This window comes from Dermacentor variabilis, chromosome 5 (assembly GCF_050947875.1).
Source record: "Dermacentor variabilis isolate Ectoservices chromosome 5, ASM5094787v1, whole genome shotgun sequence".
Classification (NCBI taxonomy): Eukaryota; Metazoa; Arthropoda; class Arachnida; order Ixodida; family Ixodidae; genus Dermacentor; species Dermacentor variabilis.
In genome coordinates this window covers 123,713,758-123,737,876 of record NC_134572.1, presented here as the reverse complement: position 1 = coordinate 123,737,876, position 24,119 = coordinate 123,713,758, and the positions used below count along the sequence as shown (strand labels likewise).

General features: G+C 42.7%; 2 protein-coding genes across 5 annotated transcripts in view; one reads left to right on the top strand and one right to left on the bottom strand.

Moving 5' to 3' along the window:
- LOC142583131 (DDB1- and CUL4-associated factor 8) overlaps positions 1-11,660 on the bottom strand; it is a 63,018-nt gene extending 51,358 nt beyond the window's left edge. The window contains exons 1-4 of one of the 4 annotated variants that reach the window (XM_075693465.1): positions 11,518-11,660; positions 10,033-10,389; positions 5,288-5,508; positions 3,047-3,397 (exon numbers count right to left, since the gene is read on the bottom strand). In XM_075693465.1, the coding sequence (XP_075549580.1) occupies positions 3,047-3,397; positions 5,288-5,508; positions 10,033-10,348 (888 nt within the window). In that variant the 5' untranslated portion in view covers positions 10,349-10,389; positions 11,518-11,660. Of the gene's footprint in view, positions 1-3,046; positions 3,398-5,287; positions 5,509-10,032; positions 10,390-11,041; positions 11,107-11,422 lie in introns of those variants that run through there. The other 3 variants (XM_075693462.1, XM_075693463.1, XM_075693464.1) reach the window with 3 other exon arrangements.
- A 103-nt stretch (positions 11,661-11,763) lies between these two features.
- The window catches only part of Hsl (hormone-sensitive lipase), a 31,650-nt gene continuing 19,294 nt past the window's right edge, over positions 11,764-24,119 (top strand). The window contains exons 1-2 of the mRNA XM_075693460.1: positions 11,764-12,735; positions 13,283-13,519. Coding sequence (XP_075549575.1) covers positions 12,226-12,735; positions 13,283-13,519 — 747 coding nt within the window. The 5' untranslated portion in view covers positions 11,764-12,225. The remainder of the gene's footprint in view (positions 12,736-13,282; positions 13,520-24,119) is intronic.

Genomic DNA, 24,119 nt, shown 5'->3' with positions numbered 1-24,119 from the left:
GGACATTCAGCACACTTATGTATAGTCCTGAGTCTTCCCAGCTGTTGTAGTATTTAATTGTGTAAGACACTCTCGCATAACATCCACATCCCCAACTTTCTTCAAGGTTGAAGACTAAGAAGTGGAGGAGGAAGGGGAAAAAAATATTGCGGCTTGAACAAATTGCATTTGGTATCAGTTGATACTGTTGCCGAGTGTTTTAAAGTTATTGAAATGCCTAACAGCATGAATGGCACAGAGAACGATCATCTTTGGGAGCGTTCCAATAAGGTTGTAAGCTCCAGTGACGATGGGAATGACGTTGAGAGTGGGAGTAATGAAAAATTAAGTGGAACTTAAGCTAAATCTGAATGTAGTATGTAGCCAATGTTAAAATTACTGTGTACACCATTCCTGAGTACTCACATGCCCAGCTTGTGTAAGATCTGCATATTGCCAAGATTCCATTAAAAAAAGAAAAGTGGGTATTAGGGTACATCCTATTCCTGTGGTTATGTGAAAGTTGTACTGGAGAAAGTTCACCAGAAAGGTGCTGGCTCAGCTTCTGCCCATGCTCCGTGAGTGTGGTGAAATCTGTCTATTGCAGCTGCACTGTTGCAGTTATGCAATGCTGTCTTACTGTATACATTACCACCTTTGCATGCCATGTCACATGTAGTTCCTCCCCACAAAATAACTTTCCCTGAAACGACTATGCATAAATCTTGCGAATGCTCCCTGGCATGTCGTCATACTCAACTCCCCATCACCAACACACAATAAATGTCCGTCCACGTCATGTCGCGTTGCTTAGTGGTTAAGTTGTAACAACAACAAAGCTGTGCAAGAAGCTTTGTACTTGTGGTTAGGACCAGCTCCCTGTCCGTTTCTTTTCTGTGTGAGCTGTCTTTTAGCAGCAGTCCTAAACAAGAACACTTAGTACTTCAGCCTAGTCCACCTTGTCACCCACAGCTGCCCCACCATTACAAGTCCCACATACAGATTGGGTACGGTACAACCTCGTTAAACTGCACCTGCTTAAACACAGTAGTTTCATTTTAAAAGTAGTAAAGTCAAATCCCTGACTCAGCGGTCATTGACCATAAGGCGTTCTGTATTCGGATAAACCGTACCAGCTTATTCCTTATGTATCGATTAACACATAATGTTTCCACTTTTCGTCGCGCAATCACGATGGTGCGTCGTTCCCATCGGGCGGCCTGGCAGAACAACAAGCCTCAGAGGTCAGAACAACGGCCTCCAAGTGCCCTGTGCATTTGCGCATTAAGCCACAACATCAACATCATTTGGGCACCTTGCCAGAGAGTGTTGTGGTGTCGTGCAAGCTAAAACTCGCGTCATGCCAAAACTCAGATGAAAAACACTGGGTGCTCAGCATAGAAGAAAAATTGGACATCGTTCATGCTATCGAACGTGGCACGAAGAAGTCGGCACTGGCACGCGACAGCTGGACATCTACCGCTGACTACGGTGTGTGGCATTTGGAATGTGAAGAAGTTGCTCGGCAGCGCTGCTGCAACCGTGAAGAGATGGCTACGAGGTTAGACTTTTTGCCATCGTTGGCTCTGTTGTTGCCGAAGTGTCACCTAACGACAGTGACGAGGACAACACGGAAAGCGACAGCACGGGAGATTCAAGCCCGACAGTGGCAGAAGCTGCGCATTACATCAGCCTCATGAATGCAATCGTCGCAACGAGAACAGTAACTCGCAATTAAAAAGGCACCCCGCGACTTCTGCAGCGCTACCGTGCCCGTGACCAGAAATATGCAATGCCAACGAGGAATCTGCCATGCGAGTGTTTGCCGAGAAATAGGGTCTGGCAGAAAAGCTGGCTTGCAGCTTCAGTAGGTTTGAGGACGCTGTCGTTGCTGCTAGGCCACGGCGGCATCAAATGAAAATAACACTTTTGTTGCGCGACGTGAATAAAACTATGTTTTTGCCTTTTCATCGCACTCTCTCTTAGTTTCATTTTAGACAGGTAAGTGGGTGATCTCATGCTATTTCGGTTAAGCAGTACTACCGTATAGTATGTACTTTTCTGAGCTCCAGCCAACTATGGCTTAACAAGGGTTCACTGCATATAAGATTATAAACGGGGATGAGGCACCTCAGAAAGGCTGGCCAACGTTTCACTAGGAGGACCTATCTTCGTCAAAGGCCTTTGACGAAGATAAGTCCTATCCCTGTTTATAACCTTTATACCACAGTGTGCTACTCCATTGGTTGACTCCATTCTTGATTTTGAAGCACATACAAATTGCAATTTGTAAAACTATCGGGACAGAAAAGAGTAAGCACATACGGCAGTTTCAAAGTCATGATCATGCCGATGCATACTCCACCACTTCGTTTTGTTTGGACCTTAGTGCTGCTTTTATGTTGTGCAATTTCTTTTTATTCGAGGTTCTCTACAGTTACTGCGGTCCACGAATCATCCAAATTAGCCAGTGTGCAACCCGAAATATTTGAGTGCATTTGATGCCACAGAACACCGTGCATTTGCTGGAGATACGTCAAGTCTGGATTAGGGCATCTAGTTAACACCTCAATGGATCTCGATGATTTTAGCCAGTCATAAGCAACAGTGGCTTTTTGACTTATGATGAGCCAACTTTATCATGGGTATTTTGCCACTTTATGAATGGCCTGCTTGCATGCAGAAAAAACATCATTTTCTTTCTTTATTTATTTTTTTCGCAACGTACCCATTCTATCCTCATCATTTTCTTGACTTTGACTTTCCACACCACACATTAGCCCCGTAAGAGGCTGATACGATTTACCTGTCTTCTGAAAACACCCAAAGATGCCAGACTAGTTTAAGCATAAACGTGCGCTGCCAAGGCAAGCTAAGTTAGCACAACACAAGCACTGCCTCTTAGTGCATGCAAAGTATCTGCTGTAAATTCAAGCCCCCCGAAGAATGAATATAGCAATGTGATGCCAGATCCTGTTACACTCGGAGCATAATGTTGGCACACAATTCACGCTGCTAATGAGGGGGGTGGGGGGTTTACCACACCAAGCACAGCCTCTCCTCGCACCTGAAACACATTGCTTCGGTGGCCACTGTCGTACTTGAGCACGGGTTCACCGGTCGCCCAATCCCAGATGACGACGCTGAGGTCATCCGATCCACTGGCCAGACGAGTGCCTGTTGAGTTGAAGTGCAGGGCATTGACGCACCCATCGTGGGCGTGCATCTTGTACATGAGCTCCAGTCGCTCCACTATGCGCCGGCTGCCGTAACAGTCCAGGCGAAACTTGTCCACATGTGACGTGGCAGCCGGCCGGCCATACTCGCGTTGCGTCAGGGCGTCCCAGACCAGCCACTTGTACGCAGGTGCAGGGGTGTTTGGCGTTGGGTCGTAATTGCCCTCCAAGCTCTCTGCATCCTGCACACGACACGAAAGCTGCGGTGACTGCCAGGCAAAGCTCGCAGAGTTTCTATGAAGTGTATTTGGTAGTGCGTCCTCTAACCTGCCTACATGGTAAACATGCCAAGACAGTCTGCAAAGCATTGTTAACCATTAAAGGCAAAATGCAATGAAATTTTACTTTGACCAAACTGGTACCAAGTGAGAGCATCATCATCATCATCATCATCATCATCATCATCATCATCATCATCATCATCATCATCATATTTTCCTGTCCACTGCAGGACGAAGGGCTCTACCAGCCATCTCCCATTGCCCCTATCTTGGGCTAGCAGATTCCGACTGCTGGTATGTCTACTGAATCAAATGCCTTTTCATACTCCATGAAAGTCATATAGAGTGGTTGATTGCACTATACAGATTTCTGAAGTGAGAGTATACAGGGTGCTTTTTTTTTAAACAATACAGATTTTTTATAAATAGGCTATAAACACAGCGAATGTGGCATTCTTTGAGGTGTTCCTAATAGGGGTGGGCATACTTTGCCGCTAATAATGTGAGCTTCAGAAGACAAAGAAACATTTATTTATTTACATTTTTATTAATGCCATAGGGGCAGTTTGGCAAATTCGAAGGCAGTCACACCCTCAATTTTTGAACATCTTGAAAGTGCCACGTAATTCGTGATATTTATCATCAAATTTCAACAGTAAATCCAGGCAATATCAAAACCATGCGCCACGGGAGTGCAGAAAAGGTGGCCCCAGCTATCATATCACACCGAAATGGCCTGTGACAACATGCTCGAGGAAGTCTAAAACGAAACATCTCAGCCAGTCGCAGCAGCTACTTACACGGCACGCTCTGCCTGGCTAGCATGAGCAGCTGTGTCAGGGTTTCCCACAACATGCCATAATTCAAACTTCACCCCACACTCCTTGCCTTCTGATGTGCAGCGGGACACAGTCTCGATATTGCATTGATTGAGCTTTGGAATTTGACGACAAATATCTCTAGAATTAAGTGCGATATTCAAGATATTTAAGAGATGGCTGTGCATGAAAATGTCGCTGCCTCCAAATTTGCCATTTAGACAATGGACCCCAAGGCACCAATAAAGAAACTTAATGAATTATTTCTTGTTAATTGGTCTTCTGAAGTTAACATTATTAGTGGCAACAGGTGTCTGCCTCACCTAGGAACTTGTCTTCAAGAACGTAATGAACTCGTCTTCAAGAAAGTGATGAACACCCCGTTGGCTGTGCTCTATGCTTTTTTATAAAAATCTGTATGGTCTAAAAAAAGAAAACAATCTGTACATATACTATATAAATACAAAAAGAATGAGTTGGCAAATGAAGTGTGTGCTGCAAGCTTCGTGAACCTGAATTAGTGTGTGTGAGGTTAAGAAACCATGAGTGGCACAAGAAGTGAAATCACGAAGCCCTTTAGTTCATAAGTCACAACTTTATGGGAAATACAGTTAAAATGTGGATCAAACTTAGAAGGAATGCAGGTGTTCTCGTGCATTTTTATTTTTAATGTACTTTTAGCACAGCCCCCCTGATCCTTCTATCATACATTAGAATATCAGACATCATTAGACTATTAGACTTCTATCATACATAAAGACTAGGTTGCCGTTAAAAAAAACGGCAACTAGTATTTACAAATAAAAGATAGTGCTACTGAGTGTTTTTTATAGATCTACAAAAATAGAACACAGCAGGAGTAATCATTGCCTTTGATCAGCTTCATCAGTTCATACAGTTATTAACACACATCAGCTTAGATGTAATGAGCAATGTATGTAACTGCACAAAATATCAACTAAAAGCAAAAAAGAAATAAGCAAATATACACACACGAGACGTTCCAAAAATGATACCCCCATGACAATCATACCTCCTCTCTGTCATCTTGGCTCATGTGGAAAGTGTCATCACTGTTTATGGAGATATTGTCATCAGAGTCTTCGGTGAAAAAGCTGCTGCTTCCACCTCCTCTGGTTGTGTCACCACTGGTGTCTTCAGAGGTTGAGCCAGACCTTCGTGTCCGACCCAGCAGGTTGAGCAGCCTGCGCTTTTTCTTTTCCTCTGTTTTCTGCTTCTTCTCCTCTGGAAAGCCTAGGAAAAATGAAGAAAAATCAAGTCTTAGCTAGTGCGAAGGTTACGAAATATTAAGCCAGACGAGACGCACACCTTTTCATAGATACACACGCAGTTTATTAACAACAACTTAGGATTGTATGCAGAACAAAAGCCGCAGCAAACTTCAAATAGCAAAGACTGACAAGCAAACACTGTTTTAAGACCTCCCTCATTTTTTCAGTGAATTTGTTGCTTTTGATTTTGACTGCTTTAGGAACTTGTCTGTTAGATGTGCTTGAATTAAGTACCCCTCTGGAATCCTTTTACCATTGGAAGACTTTCAACATTTCGTCGAAGTCCAAAAAGTGATTTTTGAGAACAGTATTAATTTTTCCTGAAATGCGACGCAACATTTGTAACATTGTAGAACAAGCAAAAGTTCGTAAACGTTAAAGAAAATTTCGGGAGAGTTGGTGGGAGAGTTGGCAGGTATGTATATTCCAAAGCATGGCCATAGAGCTGTCACTGTTAGCGGAGATGACCCTCAAGAGACTACTGACACAAAATTCGTCTTGGAATTTTTTTTTGCTATGTTACAGCTGTGGGCCTATTGTATGAGGCCTCAATTCCTCAAATGCAAAAAAAAAAAATTATAAATTCTAGTATCACTCGATGCATATCACTTAATGCAAGAAATTCACTTCACATCACATAATGCAACCAGATCCTCATCAACAATAATCATCAAATTAAGGTGTTCCAAGCTGTTACAGAATTGAGCATTTTATATGGCTGGACTGTGCACACAATCATTTATGTTGTTTTGGCCATGTCAAATGAGGGGATGAATCCAAGGTAGCCTTGAAAGGGGGGCACTATCACCAAAATATATGGAGAACGGGGAATGGGGGGAGGGTGTTCACTTGCACGTCTTAAAGAGGGGGTGGGAAAGGGTGCCCCCTCTGGATCTGCCAGTGGTCAAAGGTCTTCTAGCGCCACCATAACTGTGGTGATGACAAGGCCGAAGTTTGCCTTGCTTGTGAGAACATGCGCAGCGCCTGACTGGATGATCGCCATCACATAATTTCCTTCAGCCTACGATCATCCGGCCTGCATCCATGGCTAGGCTGGCTTCAGCAACGAACATAGGTGCTCATCACTACTCAGCCACCAAAGTCTGATCACTTTAAGTGCCACGAAAACCTACCTATGGAAGATCAACACCCTGCAATCAACACTATGCTTGCATCCAAAGAGAGTTATTGAGCCTCTATGAAAGCAACCCAGTTACTTACTCACATTATGACTGGGGATAGTATGCAGCATTACTAGAGAGACCCATAAACAAAGCAACAGTCTACACAGTTGCAACACAAGCAAATTGCCAGAATAAACTTGCTCCAATCAAGTGCCCCCTTTGGGGTCCTTTAACAATCAGGAGACTGCCAAGACTATGGTTGGAGATCAACAAGTGAAACTTTATCATAAACAGAATGGATTTTTCGTAAAACTTGACAATGCACCCGCAAAATCATAGAACACTGAGTTAGTAAACTTTAAGCAAGAACTTGGGAGAGTTGGCACGTTTGTATTAAAAGTTGAACTTACAAGCATAGCGCATACAACACATGCTAACGATCATGCCTGCAAAGTATTACACTGCTATGCGCCGTGCAAAAAGCAGAAATTCCAAACCAAATGCTGTGCACCCTTCTCCTTGAGGGTTCTGCGCCCCCAGTCGGAGAGCCAACGTCAATCGTACAAATGCACTTAGGTAAATGGCAGCACATTATTCAGTGACATGTGACTTCGAGAATTATTAAAGGCCGCATCAGTTAGTTGTCTGATCTGTTGCTTCAATAGACAATTTAAAGTTTAGAGAAATAATAAAACCTACAAACCAAATGTCTGTGAGTCTGTTTTACTCCATGCCATAGCAAGGGCGACATCCGTTTCGTCTGCTTGTTCCCACGTCGTTTCCACGCGCAGAAAACAAAAACTATTTGGCATTTTCTACTGGGTTCAGAGCACATGATTGTGCTCTTTGATCTGCTTGCGTCTGCCTCACTGCTCGCGTAGCCCTGACTTATACCACTAGTCAGGTGTTCTCCTGCACGGCGCACAAAATCGTGCACTGCACTATACAAGACAAACTCAACAGCTCTCGTGAGAGACCGTCACTGGAAGTGCACCAGGCAGCAAAAACACAAGAGAAAAATGAGGGCAGGTCTCGTTACATATGCAACAAGCAATCCTCCAGTCCCGTAGGGAAGGAATTTCGCTAGTGGAGGCTAGAGGGGGGCAAGTGGAAAGAGTGTCTTTGCTGACAGTGAAGCTCGCCTCCTGAAATCATGGGCTCGTGGCAATATTTCTCTCTCTGCTATTAATGGGCCAATTTGAAAAATTATTGTGGTAGAACCGTATTGTGGTAGAGGGCCGTAACAACTTCCAACGTATAACCAAAATTGGCTATGTGGCCTGGTGAAGGGACCCTTTAAGCACTGTGTGTGGCCATTATGAAAAAAATGACAAGGATTTGTGACCAAAGGCATTCTTTTGCATGACAATGTTTCAACTCACAAATTTCGTGTTACCCAGGTGAAGAGAGTGCCTTTCACACAATGTTTCACCTATCACACGATGTTACACCTCTATGTACAAGGGAGATGCTATATTCAGCATCTTACTTGATTATTTATAAAAATGGAGGGGGGGTCTTCACATTCTAACATACCAGTCGATAATACGAACCAATTTGAAGTGCACTTATGTCCCCAAGATGTCTTCAAGTCTCGGGAGAATAAACGAGTCCTGTTCAAGACACCCTGTGCTACTGTGCATGGCTTTTGCTTTGCTTTGAAATGGTTGCTTTAAAAAAATGCTATATTTAATAATAAATTGTTGAGGATTCAAGGAATTCTAGCACCTATACTATAGTTATGAAGTTGGCAGCTATCTAATAAAGCAAAAAAGGAGAAAAAAAAAACTGAATATAAAATGTTGCCATCAGTACAGAGAACAGATTTTTTTGACAACTTTTTCTGGCAAAGTGCATTCGCCAAAATGATCGCCTCAGGATGCATACCAAATGGCTCTTTATGCCTGCCACTGCAAGCACTATGTCTCCGATTCACATGTGGGTTATAGCTATGGCGGCGAAAAAATCTACATGGTGCTAGTGCAACGTAGCCGCATATGTGCTTAGAAAGAAATTAACATTTCATTTGTTTTAAAGATTAATGAGCAAGTCCTACTCGGTGTGCCCAAGCAAAACTTTTAAGTGTACCAACTTCCATATTGTGTTATGTTATGGCAGAACCTCACTCACCACTCGTGTAGTGAAACAAGCCACGATGCAACTTAAAAAAAAAAACTTGTATATATGGGCACATAATGGGTGTGGTAGTAGTCTCGGTAATTGATTGCTTTAGGAGATAGTTTCACTTTTGCAAGATTTCGCATGGCTAGCACAGGACACATCGCCACTTAGGAGTGACAGCGGTATTGGCTCTGTGCCCCAAGACAGCACAGTCTGCAACATGCCAGAAACCCTGTTACCCGCAGACGCCGACACATCCAGCAGTAGTCTTGTGAAGCCTCGCAAAAGTGAAAGTATCCGCCACAGTGGTGAAGGACCATGCCTACAAAGAAATAATTTTTTGTCTCTCAACAGCAGTGAAGGTCACGCATCCACTCTTCAGGGCCAATTTTTGTGGAGAGAGAGCGTAAACTTTTATTTCAAATCAAGATTTGAGTCCGGCGTCCTTTTAGTGGGTCTGGGCACCCGCCGCGGACGCGGTTCCGAGACCTTGACTCGAAGCGGGTAGTGTACATACATGGCGTGCATGAGTCTAGGGTTTCTGTAAGAGTCTGTTTGTAATTGTCTGAAGTGTTTGAAGTGTAATTGTCTGAATGACATCTCCATTTCTGGCTGCATTTTTTGCTTTTAAAGAGATGAGCACATCACCAAATTGCAGAGAATGCTCGTGCTTCATACAAGGATGCGATAGATTTCCATGTGTGCGCTTCACGATCAAGGTTCAGTGCTTGTGCATTGATGCCCTGCCTCAACTGCGTGCACTCCACACTTCAGTAATCAATTCAACTATAATAGAAATGCAATGCAAAAAGAAAAAAAATGCATCAAAGCATATGCACATTGTCAGAAAAATTTGTCCTGGAAAGTGCTTGGTTGCACTTTTCTTCTCCTTATGAATTGGAGTTTGCTGTGAGACATGTTTTGGTCTGGTCTGGTTTTGTTAGTTGGCTTGTTCAATGTTGGTGACACTTCAGTGCAAGCCCTTCTTTCGGACTGTTGTTTTTCATACTTAAAAAAACAAAAGAACTTGATCCTAAGGCCATCTGACGTGCCACATCATATTTATGCTGTAGGGCAAATGATCAAATTAAAGCAAAAGAAAAAAAGAGCAAGTACATCATCCCGTGTTTATTGAATAATGTCAACCCCCTACTGGTAGCCATTACAGGGTCACTATATGGTTGGATGTACCAACTTGTCCTGCAAGCTTTCCCCATGCCTGTTTCTGCAATGCCACTTACCATCGCTGTCGTCTTCAGTTTCCGTTGTGGGTCTTTTCTCAGCCGTGCCAGGCGCCTCCTGATGCTCAGATGCTCCAGCCTCAGCGCAGTCCTGGCTTCCAGAGTCCGGGCTCTCCTGCCCTCCATTTGCTGCATGGGCACACGCCTCTGGCCGGTCATCAGCAGGTTCACTACCAATGCCACTGTCGTCTTTCCTCATCAATCTACCATCCAAGTCCCCCGGACTCTTGCTATCTTTAGCTTGCTCCTCGGTATCAGCCTCTTTACCGAGGGCGGCCTCATCACAGTGACCACTCGCACCACTGTCAGCACTCATCTTCACAGCAAGGTCTTCTTGGCAGCTCCAATACGTTTCATCTAGAAATTAGAATAACACATATGGCATCAATACATTACTATATGAAAAAGAGCGAGTGCACCTTTGCAAATTACGTCCGTTCAATGAAAGATGGGATCGGTGCAACTGTTTACAGCTAAACTCAACGTGAGACAAAAAAGTTGAAAAGAGGGGGAACACAGAGACGAATCCACGAGTCTTCGTACATCTCTCATAAAGTGACTGCTTGTACAGCGGCAACTGAATATGAACATATACACCCAGTAGTCCAAATACACCAAATTTTTGAAGTGAAAATTCGAGGCCCTCGTTAAAAAAGTACGATCAATGCAACAATTAAAGTGCACATATCCTGCGTGACACTCCTGTGATCTTCGCTGCCAACACTATCAAAGCAAACTTCGTAAAGCGCCGTGATAACAACGACGTAACTGGCTTGAAGATACAAGCGTCTTAATTTATTGCTACGTTAACTGACATATTGGCAGGGAAAGGAGGAGGCGGCATACGACCGATTAAATGCAGGTTCTTTTTTACGACCACGCTTTCTTTTGTGCAGTACAGCACCCAAATGAAACAACTGCATTTTTCTTAATCCCTGCTATCCCCCATGCACGTCCTTGCGAAAATCGCACTCATCTGTAGCGTTCTGACGAGCCACGGCTAACTTACTCCTGTGATGCGCGTTTATCCGTACCCGAACAAAATTACATAACGTCTAGTTTAGGGCCTCAACACAATACACCTGCTGCGCAGAACAGAAACTCAGAGATCGCTGCAAACACAGAGAACTAAGATTAGCTACGCTTTTGTGTGTGCTACTTGGCACACGCGCATAATTCATCAGTTGAAAACAAGAGGCAAACGCACGACTGCCATTTTTCGCAAGGTTAAGCCTAGAGATACGAGAAGCTAAGCGCTATTTTGACTCCTACGCACTATGTCTGCAGGTACGGACGAACTTAATCGTTGAACAATGTATTGTTTTTATAACGTTCCCGTTGCTGCACCTACGCAAATAAGATGCTAGCTGTAAAGCACGCCACTACGAACCTTCACGATACCCTTCCACCTCGCGTTGCGCTTCGCGCAGTGTTTAGAACCGACACAGCTGACGCTTGTTGTTCTGACGTAGACGCTATACATACCGCTCTATGTACCGCTCCATATGCGCAGTCACAAGCAAACCTCTCCAAGAACATGTCAAGGAGATCTTTTTTCAGTGTATTATAAATCACGTATGCGCATTACGTTACGTGAACGCCGAGCGAAAGCACCAGCAACTCAGGTATACGCCTTTGATGACGAACGCCAGAGGGCACGCGCTGTTTCCGCTTTATTTTGCTTATTTTTTGCTTGTAAGTTTAGGATTCCCTAGTGTTTTTCTTAGTTTTGTGCTGATTTGTTATCCGCTTGCGTCCTTGCGTTACCGGTGGTCGGAGAGCTCAGTCGCCTTTGTTTTTCTGGAGCGGATGGATGTTGATGCCCGAAGAGGCGGAGATTTCGTGATGCCGCAGCCAAATCTACCAAGGTCTCGGAATGCGTGAAAATGTGAACAATGCTGAACTGTGCCTGCTTATAGTGTAATGCATTGATTCAGCTGTCAGAATTCCCCGCATAGTTCAAGGAGAAGCTTGAGTTTTTCCGATTGTGTGCGTCAGCGGCGGCTGGGACGTCTGAAACTCTCGTCTGCATTACCAGATCCGCTTTCTTTGTCGCCGAGTATTCAGCAGAAAAAAAAAAAAGTTTGCTCAGCTGTCTTTCGTTCGGCCCGATAAGACGCATCGTTCTCGCATTTCGCAATATGACGCGCGCATGATCAGCAGCAGGTCGAAAGCTCGTTTGCATTGACGACAATGGATGAAGGAAAGTGCTCGGAGCTGCTGTCGCTCATCGAAGACAATGGGGATTATTTCGAGAGCGCACTGCAATCGGACATGGGACGACGCTTCTCCAACCAGTTCGGCGATCTTCACGACGCGGTCATGCAACTTCGTGACGACTGCGCGTTGATCGCTCGAAAGGCCCACCTCTACGATTTTGATGCCGAGACACCCGGGAATGGATACAGGACGTGCCTGATCATAGTGAACAGGTTTCTTCCCATCTGCATTAAGCTCTGCCGACATGTCATAGCTAGCAGGGACTCGATGTTCTTCAGGGCAGAGTTTTATCAGAAAGAGCTGGAGGCCCATCTGAGCGTGGTCGCGGGAATGCAAGTGAGCGCCCAGTTTTTACGCCGGATGCTCGACGTTGGAACAGCGGGCGACTTGTTTGTTGGTGAGAAGCTGAGCATTAAGGAACTTCTAGAAGAGTACGGGTCGCTTCCTCAAGTCGGCTTCTATGGAAGACTGGCTGGCTTTTATGTAAGTTAAGTTTCCACTGCTGATAAGATCTATTCTCACGATTAGTGCTGCTCGATACGGCAATTGGGACGTTTCGCGCCAAAGAGTTTCTGTCATAAGAAAATGAGCAACCTATACGTATGAAACTGTGAACCCCCAAAAATTGCAGCGATTTAAAACTTGGTCGGTTTTGCAGATGCAGAAGTATGTACATGTGTGCACTTTTTAGAGCACATTGCTGGATAGTCCTTGCAAGATTCTATTTCTTACTCTTTTTCCTCACACTTTATAGATCGCATAATTAACACATCTATGTATCACTATTACTATGCAAGAAACATCAATGACTTTACAGGAAAGCACCGCAGGCAATAGTTTCAAAGCTTGTTGGGAAATAGAGGCAGGAATAAAAAGAATGTTTCTTATATACATAATGGTACTTATGAAACCAGCAATGTCTGTGATGACAAAAAGGAGATTGATGCGCTCATGTGGCATGAAATCTATCATTATGAATGCAAGTTTCATTGTGCAAATTTGCTAAATTACATATATTGATTCCTTTCAGTTCTGTGAGTCAATGCGCCGCATCATTACTGGACTCAACATAGTCATGGCTTCATTCAGTGATCAGTACCGCCAGTCTGGAGGAGCACTTGCCCATGCTGCAGCCTCACTCATCAACTGTGGCAAGTACACCTTGAACCCAGAGGCAAGAGCCAACCACATTGTGGACGTTACCCAGAATGCATCTCTGGACTTCCTCAAGGCTTTCTGGAGCCTCAATGAAGGAGAACTTCTCAAGGCATGCCACCTTCTCTCCTTTTTTATGACCACTTCTACCACATTACATGGATGTAGTTCTGTCATCAAATGTCAGTTATCTTGTTTCTTGAGTGGACAGGGTGTAAAAATCTGAAAGCTGGCAGTCTTGCAAAGCACTCTTACAACCATGAAATCTGATCCACAGACCAACTATTCTTTCTCATTTAAAAAATGAAATGTGGATGTAAGATTCCACATGCTCTCTCTCTCTCTATATATATATATATATATATATATATATTGTGAGGGCTGTGTGGAGCAGAGTAGTTTGAATTTGGCTTTGCATCAAGTAAGTCATCTCATTCTGAAGCACAGGTGTAGTACCGAGACAAAAGCCTGTTTCTAAGTAAAGAAATTTAGAAAGTAATTATACTTGCACTGTTGGCCAGCATCCTCATAATCACACTTTCTGCTTGGCCCGAAGCTCTATGTACTTGTGGTAGTAACAGTCTGTGGACGACATTCTAGTTAAAGCAAAGGCTTCCAAGGCAGCTTATTTACAGAATTTCGCAAACTGTCTGTTACTGGTTGAGATGTAAAATTTGTGGAAATACAGTCGAACCCAAATGTACAAATTATTGCGCATATCGAACAGCTGTAAAATCCCCTTGAAAATTTTTGTATAGAATGTCTTTTATATATTGAATTACCTATATGTAGAACTTTTTTGTGATCCTTCTGACTCAATATATCCGGGTTTGATTGCATTGAAGGCATTAAAAAAGAAAAGTAGCATAGTTTTCTTTCTTTGCCTAACCCCCATAGTTTTACATGTCTCTTGCTGCTGGTCTGATCGGTATTTCACTGGATATATGTACATCCATGTGCACCAAATGCAACCTCCAGAAAACAGGCTTATATAAGCCCTGTATTCTGACTGGAAAAATAGTGCTAGTTAGTGCATCTCTGTTCTGCTTAGTCAAACTATAAGTCAGAACATAAAATCTGTGTATATAGTAATGTGAGCAGATGGGTACCTCTAAAGCACATAGGCCTTAATGGAATAGCATGCGATGTTTAATGACCTCTTTGATTTACCTGGTTTTCTCTTAATTTAGACATTCTACATGTGCCAGAGGGTGTGTGCCTATTCTTGCCAAGTACAGAACCGTTAAAAATATTTAGATGGGCGCCATACTTTTCTGTGCATACCCCTATCAACACCATTCCTCCTTCTAAAAGTATCATACATTGCCTTCGTCCTCGAGACATGCATCACTGCATAGATGCCTCACACTGTGCATCCACCTGATTTGGTTTTGCATTTGGCATAGCTTGTGAGCAGTGTAGGGCATGAATATAAAAGTGGCATTAGATTATGCATTACACGGGATGAAAATAAACACATTGGTATGCATTTCCATTAGTTGTATAGCATATGCAAGGGTGAATCAGAAAGTTTCTGCCCCTATTTTTTTATTGGCCAAAATAAGGTACATACAGGCAATTGCGAATATATGTACTGTTCTACGTACCGTATGCTATTTTTCCACATAGTCCTCGAACCGGTTCATACATTTGTCCCCCCGCAGCACTAAATTTGTAATGCCCCTGTGGTCAGTCAGCGACGCATGCGGCATCCCCAAATGCTCATTGTCATGCAAGTCTTCATGGCCATTTGCGAACTCACAAACCCACCACCTCATACTTCTCAAGGCAAGACACCTTTCCTCATACGTGGACTGCATTTCCCTGTGGATTTTGATGGGCGTTCGTCCCTCGCTCCATAGAAAAGGAATCGCACTTTGTTGATCATACGCCGTACACATGTGAAGCACAACCACCATCTTCAACAACTGACAGCAGTGCCATACCACGGAGCTACCGACAGATAAGGCCGAGCCGGTTCAAGGAAGGTCTACCGCTGCAAATGGATATGTTGAATTTGCGTTTACAGCTGTAATTTGGCTAAAAATATAGGGGCCGAGGACACTCTGATTCGCCCTCATATTTAACAGCTTCACTGAAGGGTTGCTTCATTTGAATTCCAACATGTGCATTGGATACCATGTGGATATATATTTATTTTTCAGAAAATATTCTGAACTATTTTAGCGTAGTGGAATAAAAGGAACTACAGACAGTTGTTCATGCAGAAATATGTTTTACACTAGTATATCGACATGATATAACAGTTACCTCTCTTTTTATTCACTCAGAAATTCCTGGTAGCTTTCTAAATTTACATCTACTGACCATGCAAAATTATCTTTCTTCTTAAGGAGGGGAGGCTGGCAGACTGCCTGCATGTTCGTTGAGGCTTAGTTTCTTTTAGCAGTTTTCTGGTGGCTGTAGTGTGTTTTTCCATGTGTGTCAATTCTATGTTGTGTCTTCATCATTGTGAAAGTGAGGTCGTGTGTATGGGCATCTTTAGCGTACAGAATAGTAGCAACGGACCAGCAATAAATAGTTTACCCATTTGCGATTGCACATTTAAAGATGTCATCTGCCTTGCATGAAGTTAAGCAAACAAAATGACTTGTTGGAAGCATACTGTTCAAAATTTACACACATCATATTTTCTTGGCACTACATAAGCAATTCAAAATAGAAAAAAAATAGAAATAGAGGACTGCTCTCCCTGCTTCAAGTTGCTCAACATTAAGCCAAACAGAATAATGTGCTATAGCAAACCTAAACAGCAACTTGCCCAAGAACATGACCTCGCTTTAGGACTTTGTCAATTCGAGTTGTGTAGGAAGACAGCTCATTGCAGGGAAACAACAGCATGAATGAAAACATTACCAGGACCATCCACCCTGATGCTTTTCATAGGTACACTGTCTGATCCTATGTCCCTCAACAAGTGGGATGTATGTTGATGCTGCCACTCAAGGAAACAGACAGTGGAGAGGTAGCACACAGCACAGTGTAAAAATATCTTCACTCAAACTGGATGAAATGTTGTATGGCATGAATGTTTGTACTCGCACTGCAGTCCCAGTCTTGTTTTAGAAGAGTTACATCAATCTGCTTGATTTTATAGGATAATTTATGACCCATTGTTTTATTTTGTGTCTTTTATGCCCCCCCCCCCCCCCCTTACAAAATAAGGAAGGAAAAGAAAAACACCCTGCAGATTTTGTTCAAAATTGCATCTTTCTTCCAAGCCGTCACATCTCTGATTACGCTTGTTAATGTAACACATCTTATTCTACTGTGTTATGTATCATTCATGTCTCCAATTATTGACCGGGTCATTGTATGGAATTAATGCTTGCTCCTTTAATTGAGGTTCTGCTCACAGTAGGAAATATTGTTTCTGTCGTGATACAAACTTGGCCCTCTGAAAAGACAACAGCAAAATATCTTATTTTGCAGTTGTGGTTATTGTGAAAACATTGTGCTACATAAAAAAAAATGAAGGTGCACTATGTTTATTGATAATTCAAAGTTAGGATTGGAATGGCAAGCTTTTAAGTTTAACAAGTAATAGCACGAGCGAGGAAATATTCATAAAAAAATGATAAATAAACAGGATGTCAACCTACCGGGAAAACCGGGAATTCTCAGGGATTTTGAGTAGTCTGGAAAAACTCAAGGAAAACTCAGGGAATTTTTGCTTCTATCAGGGAAAATTAGCTGTAATTGCATAGAAAGGGAACGAAAGTCGCAGTAATGCTGGCTCGAGCAACAGAGAAGAATCGTAACTAATGGTCTTTGACGCCGCATCGGCTGGAGGAGTTGCACAGTCAACGACTGACTTTCCGGACGCCAGATAACTAGGACGTCTTCGACAAGAACGCTTCGCCGTCCTATTTTCCGGACTTTTTGCTGTGACCGCAGGTCCGAAACGACCTTAATCAAAACCACCACCGCCGTCATTTTGATAACCTCGCCGCCTTGAGCCGGCACACTCGCACGCACATCCGCCTGCAGCCGTAGCCACCACCGCGGCAATGCTAGGCCTAGCTGCTTCGAGGTTCAGTATTGAGCTTCTTGCCGTTCTGTACCGTGTTTTTCATTGAAAGAATTCGTCGCTGTCAGAAATGGCATCGATACCGCCTTTCATCGCGGTTGGCTGCGAAGTTCGGAAAGCACAGCGCGTTGCATAATGCCGTTTCCCGAAAGTCAGCTTCGCCTCATTACAGTAATGTTACGCTGTGAAGCATAACAAATGTGGGAAGGGGCAGCTGTCACGGGACACAGCTAGTATGTATTCCTTAATTATACACGCGTGCACCCGCCATCTCCTGTCACAGTACAAGTACCGATATGCATAATAAGTGTACTAGCCGGCCTTCAGAGCTTTTTTGGACATGGCTGTGGCGATTTGAACCCTTAAGGGCTGTAGAAGACATGCATTCATTTTTTCGGACGTTTTCGCGGCCCCTAGGGAGTCCGAAAAATCGGATGCTGACTGTACAGTTGTCCAGTAGGATGCTTCAAATAGTCCGTGTGGCGAACACGCAGCCGAAGGAGAACAAGAAGACAAGGACCCATGCATTCAGAAATGAACAGGAAAGGAAGCATGCGACCACTTTTTTGAAGGAGCTTCCACGCTATAAGCAAAGTGTTGGCTGTTGCCGAGATGCAGATGTCCCTCATCCAAGCAAAAAAACTCTTTAAAACAGTGAAATGCAACACTGAGGCGGTGTGTGCAGGCTGAGAGTATGTCAGGACAGTTGAGGTTGACTTACCAGCTGTTGCGAGATATCTCGATCACTTGCGAGTTCGGGTCTCATACCATGCTTGCCATCAGTTGATGGAAATGGCTCATATTCATAAATATTCTGCATGCATCTCTTTCTTATTCGTATTTGAGAATGTTTGACTCGATTTGCAATGGTTTTTACTATTTCTTTAGAAGATATTTTATTCGCTGTGCATTTTACTAACCCCTCCTTTCTGTTTTCTTTTTGAATAAAATAAACACTACCCCTCACTATTCAAACTGGACTACGTTGTTCTTTTTATTTTTTAACATGCTAGTACTAGAGAGTGATTCCATTAGGCGACATGATGTAAGGAGCCTGTCTTGACATAAAACAAAGTTCTATCTCCCTCTGGGAATATTGGAAATTCACTCAGGGAAAACCTGGAAAACTCAGGGAATTTGGAAATGTCAACTTGGTAGACACCCTGTGAAGGTTTACTTGGAAATATTTTTATTCTGATTGCCGTTCATTAGAGCTAAGAAGCTGGAAAACGCAAAGGTTGAACCTTCATATGCATAGTAACACTCTTCTATTCTCAACTGCAGACAATGCCATGCATATCAGGCTGTACTTCAGCCCTCAGTTGCCCGACACGAGATAGGTCTTTTACACTTTCGATTTCAACACAAACCAGCTGAAACCTGTAGGAGAGAACAATCGGAACATGGAAAATGAGCAGGAAAGATAACAGGGAGCTGTCCAGCTTGCACGAGTGATCTGGAGAGTGCGTTATGAAAGTTTGTGGCATTTGGCCTTGTCAAATCTCGTACGTAGGGCCAGGTGACATACTTTCTTGAACAGCTTTATTGCCAATTATCTTTGACATGGAAACTTTGCACTCGTTCATTGTTCCGAACAGCATCTACATGTTAAATAGCAAGATCGTCCTACAAATTTATTTCTTGTTTAGCTCGGGGAAGGCCCTTGCTGGGTATCACGAGCTTCTAATCATTCTTTGTTTTTGCCCGACACTACCTTGTGCTGATTGCGAACTTGGAAACCTGCCTTTCTGATATGCTGCGCCAATGGATTTCCTTATCGTCTAAACAAACTTGTGTCGCGTGCCGCCGTCACCACATAGGGTGTAGACATTATCACCAGCCTTGTACGTCAGGCCTGGTATTACGCCACAGCTCCTTCTCCATTCGAAAACAAGTGACGCCTCGTGTGCGGGGTGCACATAGCTTATCACTGGCTTGCTATTTTCACCTTAGCGTCTCTGCTGTGAGGGAAAGAGTGACTTGAGAATAGTTTTGTTTGTTTAAAATTCTTTTTAACACTTTTATGCTTTTCTTTCCTGGAAATTTATGGTGAATTTGTGGATTGCAACTATAGTCCTTCACGCATTGTACCATACTTCTGAAACCAGCAGTGTCCTGTGGTTGCTTATTGTTGCGTGAGGTCAACATAAAGTTCATTTGGTCAGCCAGGAAATGTTAATCCATTTTGAGACCACCAACTTGTCTTTTGGCTAATGCGACCAGATTTCTCGGAGGGCAAAGTTGGAAATGATATGCAATGTTTATTCCAAGTTTTATTTATTGGAAGGAAAGCTCTTTTTAAAGCTATTCAGTAAATTTGTACTTGAGTTTCAATGTTATTTCATGTGCTTCCAACATTACATACATGACAAGCAAGATAGTGGGGTCAGTATGAGTGGGGTGAGGGTGAGTGGGGTGAGGGTGAGTGGGGTGAGTGGAGTTCGTTAGCCAGTGCATTGCGAATTTCGTTGCAGTTTGGTTGAGAAAGCATACGAGGCATAAGTGGTCGTACGTGCTGGAGAGGTGCGATCTTATTTTAATTCAGAAAGCGAGCAGTTCAATTTCCGAACCTTTTTAATACTATATGTGCTGCTGCCTCAATTTTGGCCGTGTTTCACTTTGCCACTCACCTCACGAGTACTTTTCGAGGTAGAGATGCCACACCTGAGAAAATCAACAGCCAATTTGGCACCACAGGGCAGGCATTTCAGGGTTTGGAGAGGGAAAAGCAGTACAAAACACTATCCCATAAGTGAGCTATGGGACAATGGGGCCATGGCGGAAACACAGGACATGTCCCGCCTAAATCGTGACGTCTCATGACCTTACTTTTGGCTTGAAGTGTGCTCCTAATGCATTTTGAATGCGGAAAGGGAAAAATCAACAAATCAACAAGAAACATTGTATGCAGTAGCAGCAACGTGTGCAAGGTAAATAATGCATCATAGAACAGAGGCCCAGAGGGATGGAATGAGTGAGCCTTCGTAAGGAATGTGATTTTGTTGTGATGCCTTTTTCCGATTCTGATGCCTTTCAGCACATTTCACTTTCATGAGTGCTCAAGCAATGCTCTTGATTTTTTATTATGCTGTGCATTGAGGACCCTGTAAAGCTTCCCTCCAAAATCAGAAATTAAATGTTTGAGGTTTGACCTTGTCAGCATGACATTTTTACAGACTTATAGCACCATTAAAAAAGAAAGAAAGGCGGATAGACAGAAACAACAAAAGAACAGAATGTGAAGGCACAACACAAAGCTAGCAATTTGATTGCGACAAAGGACGCAACACAAGGACAGCAAGGACACAACACGAAAACATGTGCTGCGTACTCATGTTGTGTTCTTCCTGCTCTTGTGTCCTTTTTGTGTTTTGTCTTGCCTTTCTGTAATTTTTTTTTGTGTGTGTGGGAAGATGAACCTGTAAGGAGATTGAATCGGACAGATGCTCTTCAGTCTCCTGAGCTTTGTAACCAGCCATGCTACTGGAGGCCTACAACAGGGCCTGGCAGCAAAACTTTTTGCTTGTGCAAGAGATTGGAAACTTTTGACAAAAGGTGTATGCTCAACGGGAGTGAAGCATACATGTATTGTACGTGAAGGCATAGAGAATAATAAAACTGTATAAGCAGACTGTGATGTTGGCTGACTGGTGGACATGAATACATTTCAGTTTCAAGTGATGTATAAGTAAGGACACTCCTGATATTCTCTGACCTCTGTGACAATGTCACATTGTATTTCCTGACAACATGCTTGCATTCACGTACTTCTACATTGTTTTCCTTCTCTCACTTTCTGGCATTGGTTGTGGTGCTAGTTTTTAGCATGTCATTGCTGTGTAAAGAGGTTTACTGATTGAGCAGCTTAACTTTTATTTTTATGGCATGTGCAGCTGGCTGGGGTGAGGTTTAAGTGTTTAGTAGCACTGTGCTAAATGTGCCTTTTGGCTGGGGAAGCACACACTGAGCTTTCACTGGAGAAACATACTTGAATAATTTAGCAGTTGGATTTGCTTTTTTTTTTCCATTACAGTTAGCTATTGTGCGTAAGAGCTTGCAAGTGGCTGGCACTTAATGGCAAGAGGTAGCACGACACAAAGACATAATCGGCTGCAGTAGCGTACATTGCTCTTGCGTTGATTGAGAGTGCGTGAAAGATACAACAAATTAATTTACTTTTTTGTTTAGATGCATTTATTTTTTTGGACATCACAACTATACCTTGGCGATCTTGTAATGAGGCTCCTGTGAACATGGGAGCCAAATATTATTGCACTGCATGCAGTAGAGAATTTACGATCTCGTTTCAAAAGCAGCGAAAGATCCCTTTCTCTCATTTCCACGATGTCGTCATGCAGTGTCATCGCAAGCGGCTGGACTCGCAACAACTGTTAGCTGATTTCGTGATCGTGAGAACGCTCTCAGGAATACAGTTGTTGCTCATTCGAGTTAAATTAATGAAAAATATATGTCTGCAATCTCAAAAAACAGAGGAAACATTTCCCTATTTGCACTGCTGGCCTAAACACTGCAGTTACACATTGCTGAGATCACCGTAGATACTGAGACCGCCATGGAGTGCCGGCACAAGCCATCGCGTGTTCCACCTTCGGCCAGGGCCAGTGGAGCATTTCCCCTGTGTGCTCCCTTGCCGTCTCTCCGGTGTGATTTCCAGCGCACCAGTGGAAATGGAGACAGAAAGCCACTGAACAGTCCGATAACTATGTCTAACTTCGCTTGTGATTGAAGGATTCAGATAATTTTTGCAGCAGGAAATTCGTGAGGGGACATAATTGAGTAGTTCTATCATTCTATGATTAGTTAGGAAAGTGTTTCAGGGCCTCTTTAAGAGGAGCTTCCATGCCTCTATTGAGTATGCTTTTCATGTAAGTTGCAATATAATGATGAGCAAGAAGCAAAATATGTGTAATATTTACTCATTTTTTCTGCATAACAGAGTAAGGTGGAAGAGCTACAGAACTGTATTGTAATTTTGTTTTCACGCAGTTCGACATTACTACATTTTTTTAATATGCACGGAATAGCTTTTAAGTACACTTAAGTGTATTGTTGATAACATAACCAAAATTCTTAGTCTAAGAAGGAAGCTTTTTAAATGGCTCGATAAAAGGAAAGCTTGGTGTTGATTTGATTTCAGCATAATGCTGCAAAGGGAACCCATACATAGACCTCTAGAATAAACTTCATAGATAAAGAAAGACATTGTTCTGATCTGGAAATTGAAAATATAGCAAACATTCTGACTAGGGTAGTCACCCTAACCTTACTTAAGGTCTTGCAAAAATAGGTAGTCAAGTAGCTAAGGAACTCTGCATTAAAATATGATGACCACACACAAGAAAGGAGATTACCATGAGTTCATGATTACCATGATTACTATGATTACCATGAGCTCACTTGTAGCTGCCTGTTGCTAGACAGAAAAATACCATTCCCAACAGAAGAACTGATACCCAAATCTGTTGCCGCATATACATGCATCTCTTGCCGCAGATAGCTGCACTTGGCTCTATCTCCTTCTGCACGCACTTTCCTTCTCTTTTCTTGTTCATCTCCTCTCTTGTCAATTTTTCTCTTTCTTCCTTTCTTTCTTTTTTTCTTTCTTTCCTTTTGCTGTGACCAGCAGTTGAAAGCCCAAAATCGAACTGTTTGTGTCCGTCCCTCTGTCGATTTGTCATTCCCGATAGGCTGTTGTTGCAAGGACAGGAAAGTGAAAACACAGCTTCTCATTCAAGCGAAACATGAACAAGGACACAATCTGGTACTCAACAACCGTGTCAAGACGCATTTTCTAACGACATGCGTGCATTCATATAGAGTTGTTCTACATCGTGTTTCTTCTCTTTCTTTCTTAATGGTAATGGCTTTAAGAGGAAGCTTTAGCTCGAGCCCAAGTCCGACGCAGCCTATTCAAATACGTGTAAAACAAAAAAATGTTTTCCTGAGATAACCCTTGGACTGATTTTAATGAAATTTGTTGCAGTTGAAACAGAAAGTTTAATTCTAGTGACTGTTGGAAGCAGAATTTCAGTTTAGGGCCTGAATATTATAAAGAATTTCAAAAATTCGCAAGATTGAAAAAAAATAGAAGCACAAAGTTTACAAATGAATAGCTCTGCATCAAGAACAGATATCGCGGTTCTGTAAATGGCACCCATTAGATCATTGAAAGCAGACAATTCAATACGTCATTTTATATCTTACCTGAATTTGTTACGTTGTGTACAAGTGTTCTGCAAGAGCTGTATTTTCATAATACAAAATTTTTTGAGATTCATGTGTAACATATCCATTTTGTCCGCTTTAGATGTACTATTAGATCCAATTTACAGAATTGTGATATCATTTTTCATTGCTGAGTTACAGAACTGTAAACTTGCTAGTGTCGTTCTATGAAAATTTAAAATTTTTGCCAATATTTAATAAAATATTGATGGCCTAAATAAAAAATTGGAAACCAACTGTCTCTAGATTTTAATTTCTTTTAAATGCAACAAACCTCACCAAATTTGGCACAGTGGTTGCCAAAAAGAAAATGAATTCTCCTTTTACATGTAGTTAGATAGGAGGACATGTTTAGATTAGGATAGGGTGATGGTGTGTGGGCATGTATCTCAGAGGCCACACCAGGTAATAGTGC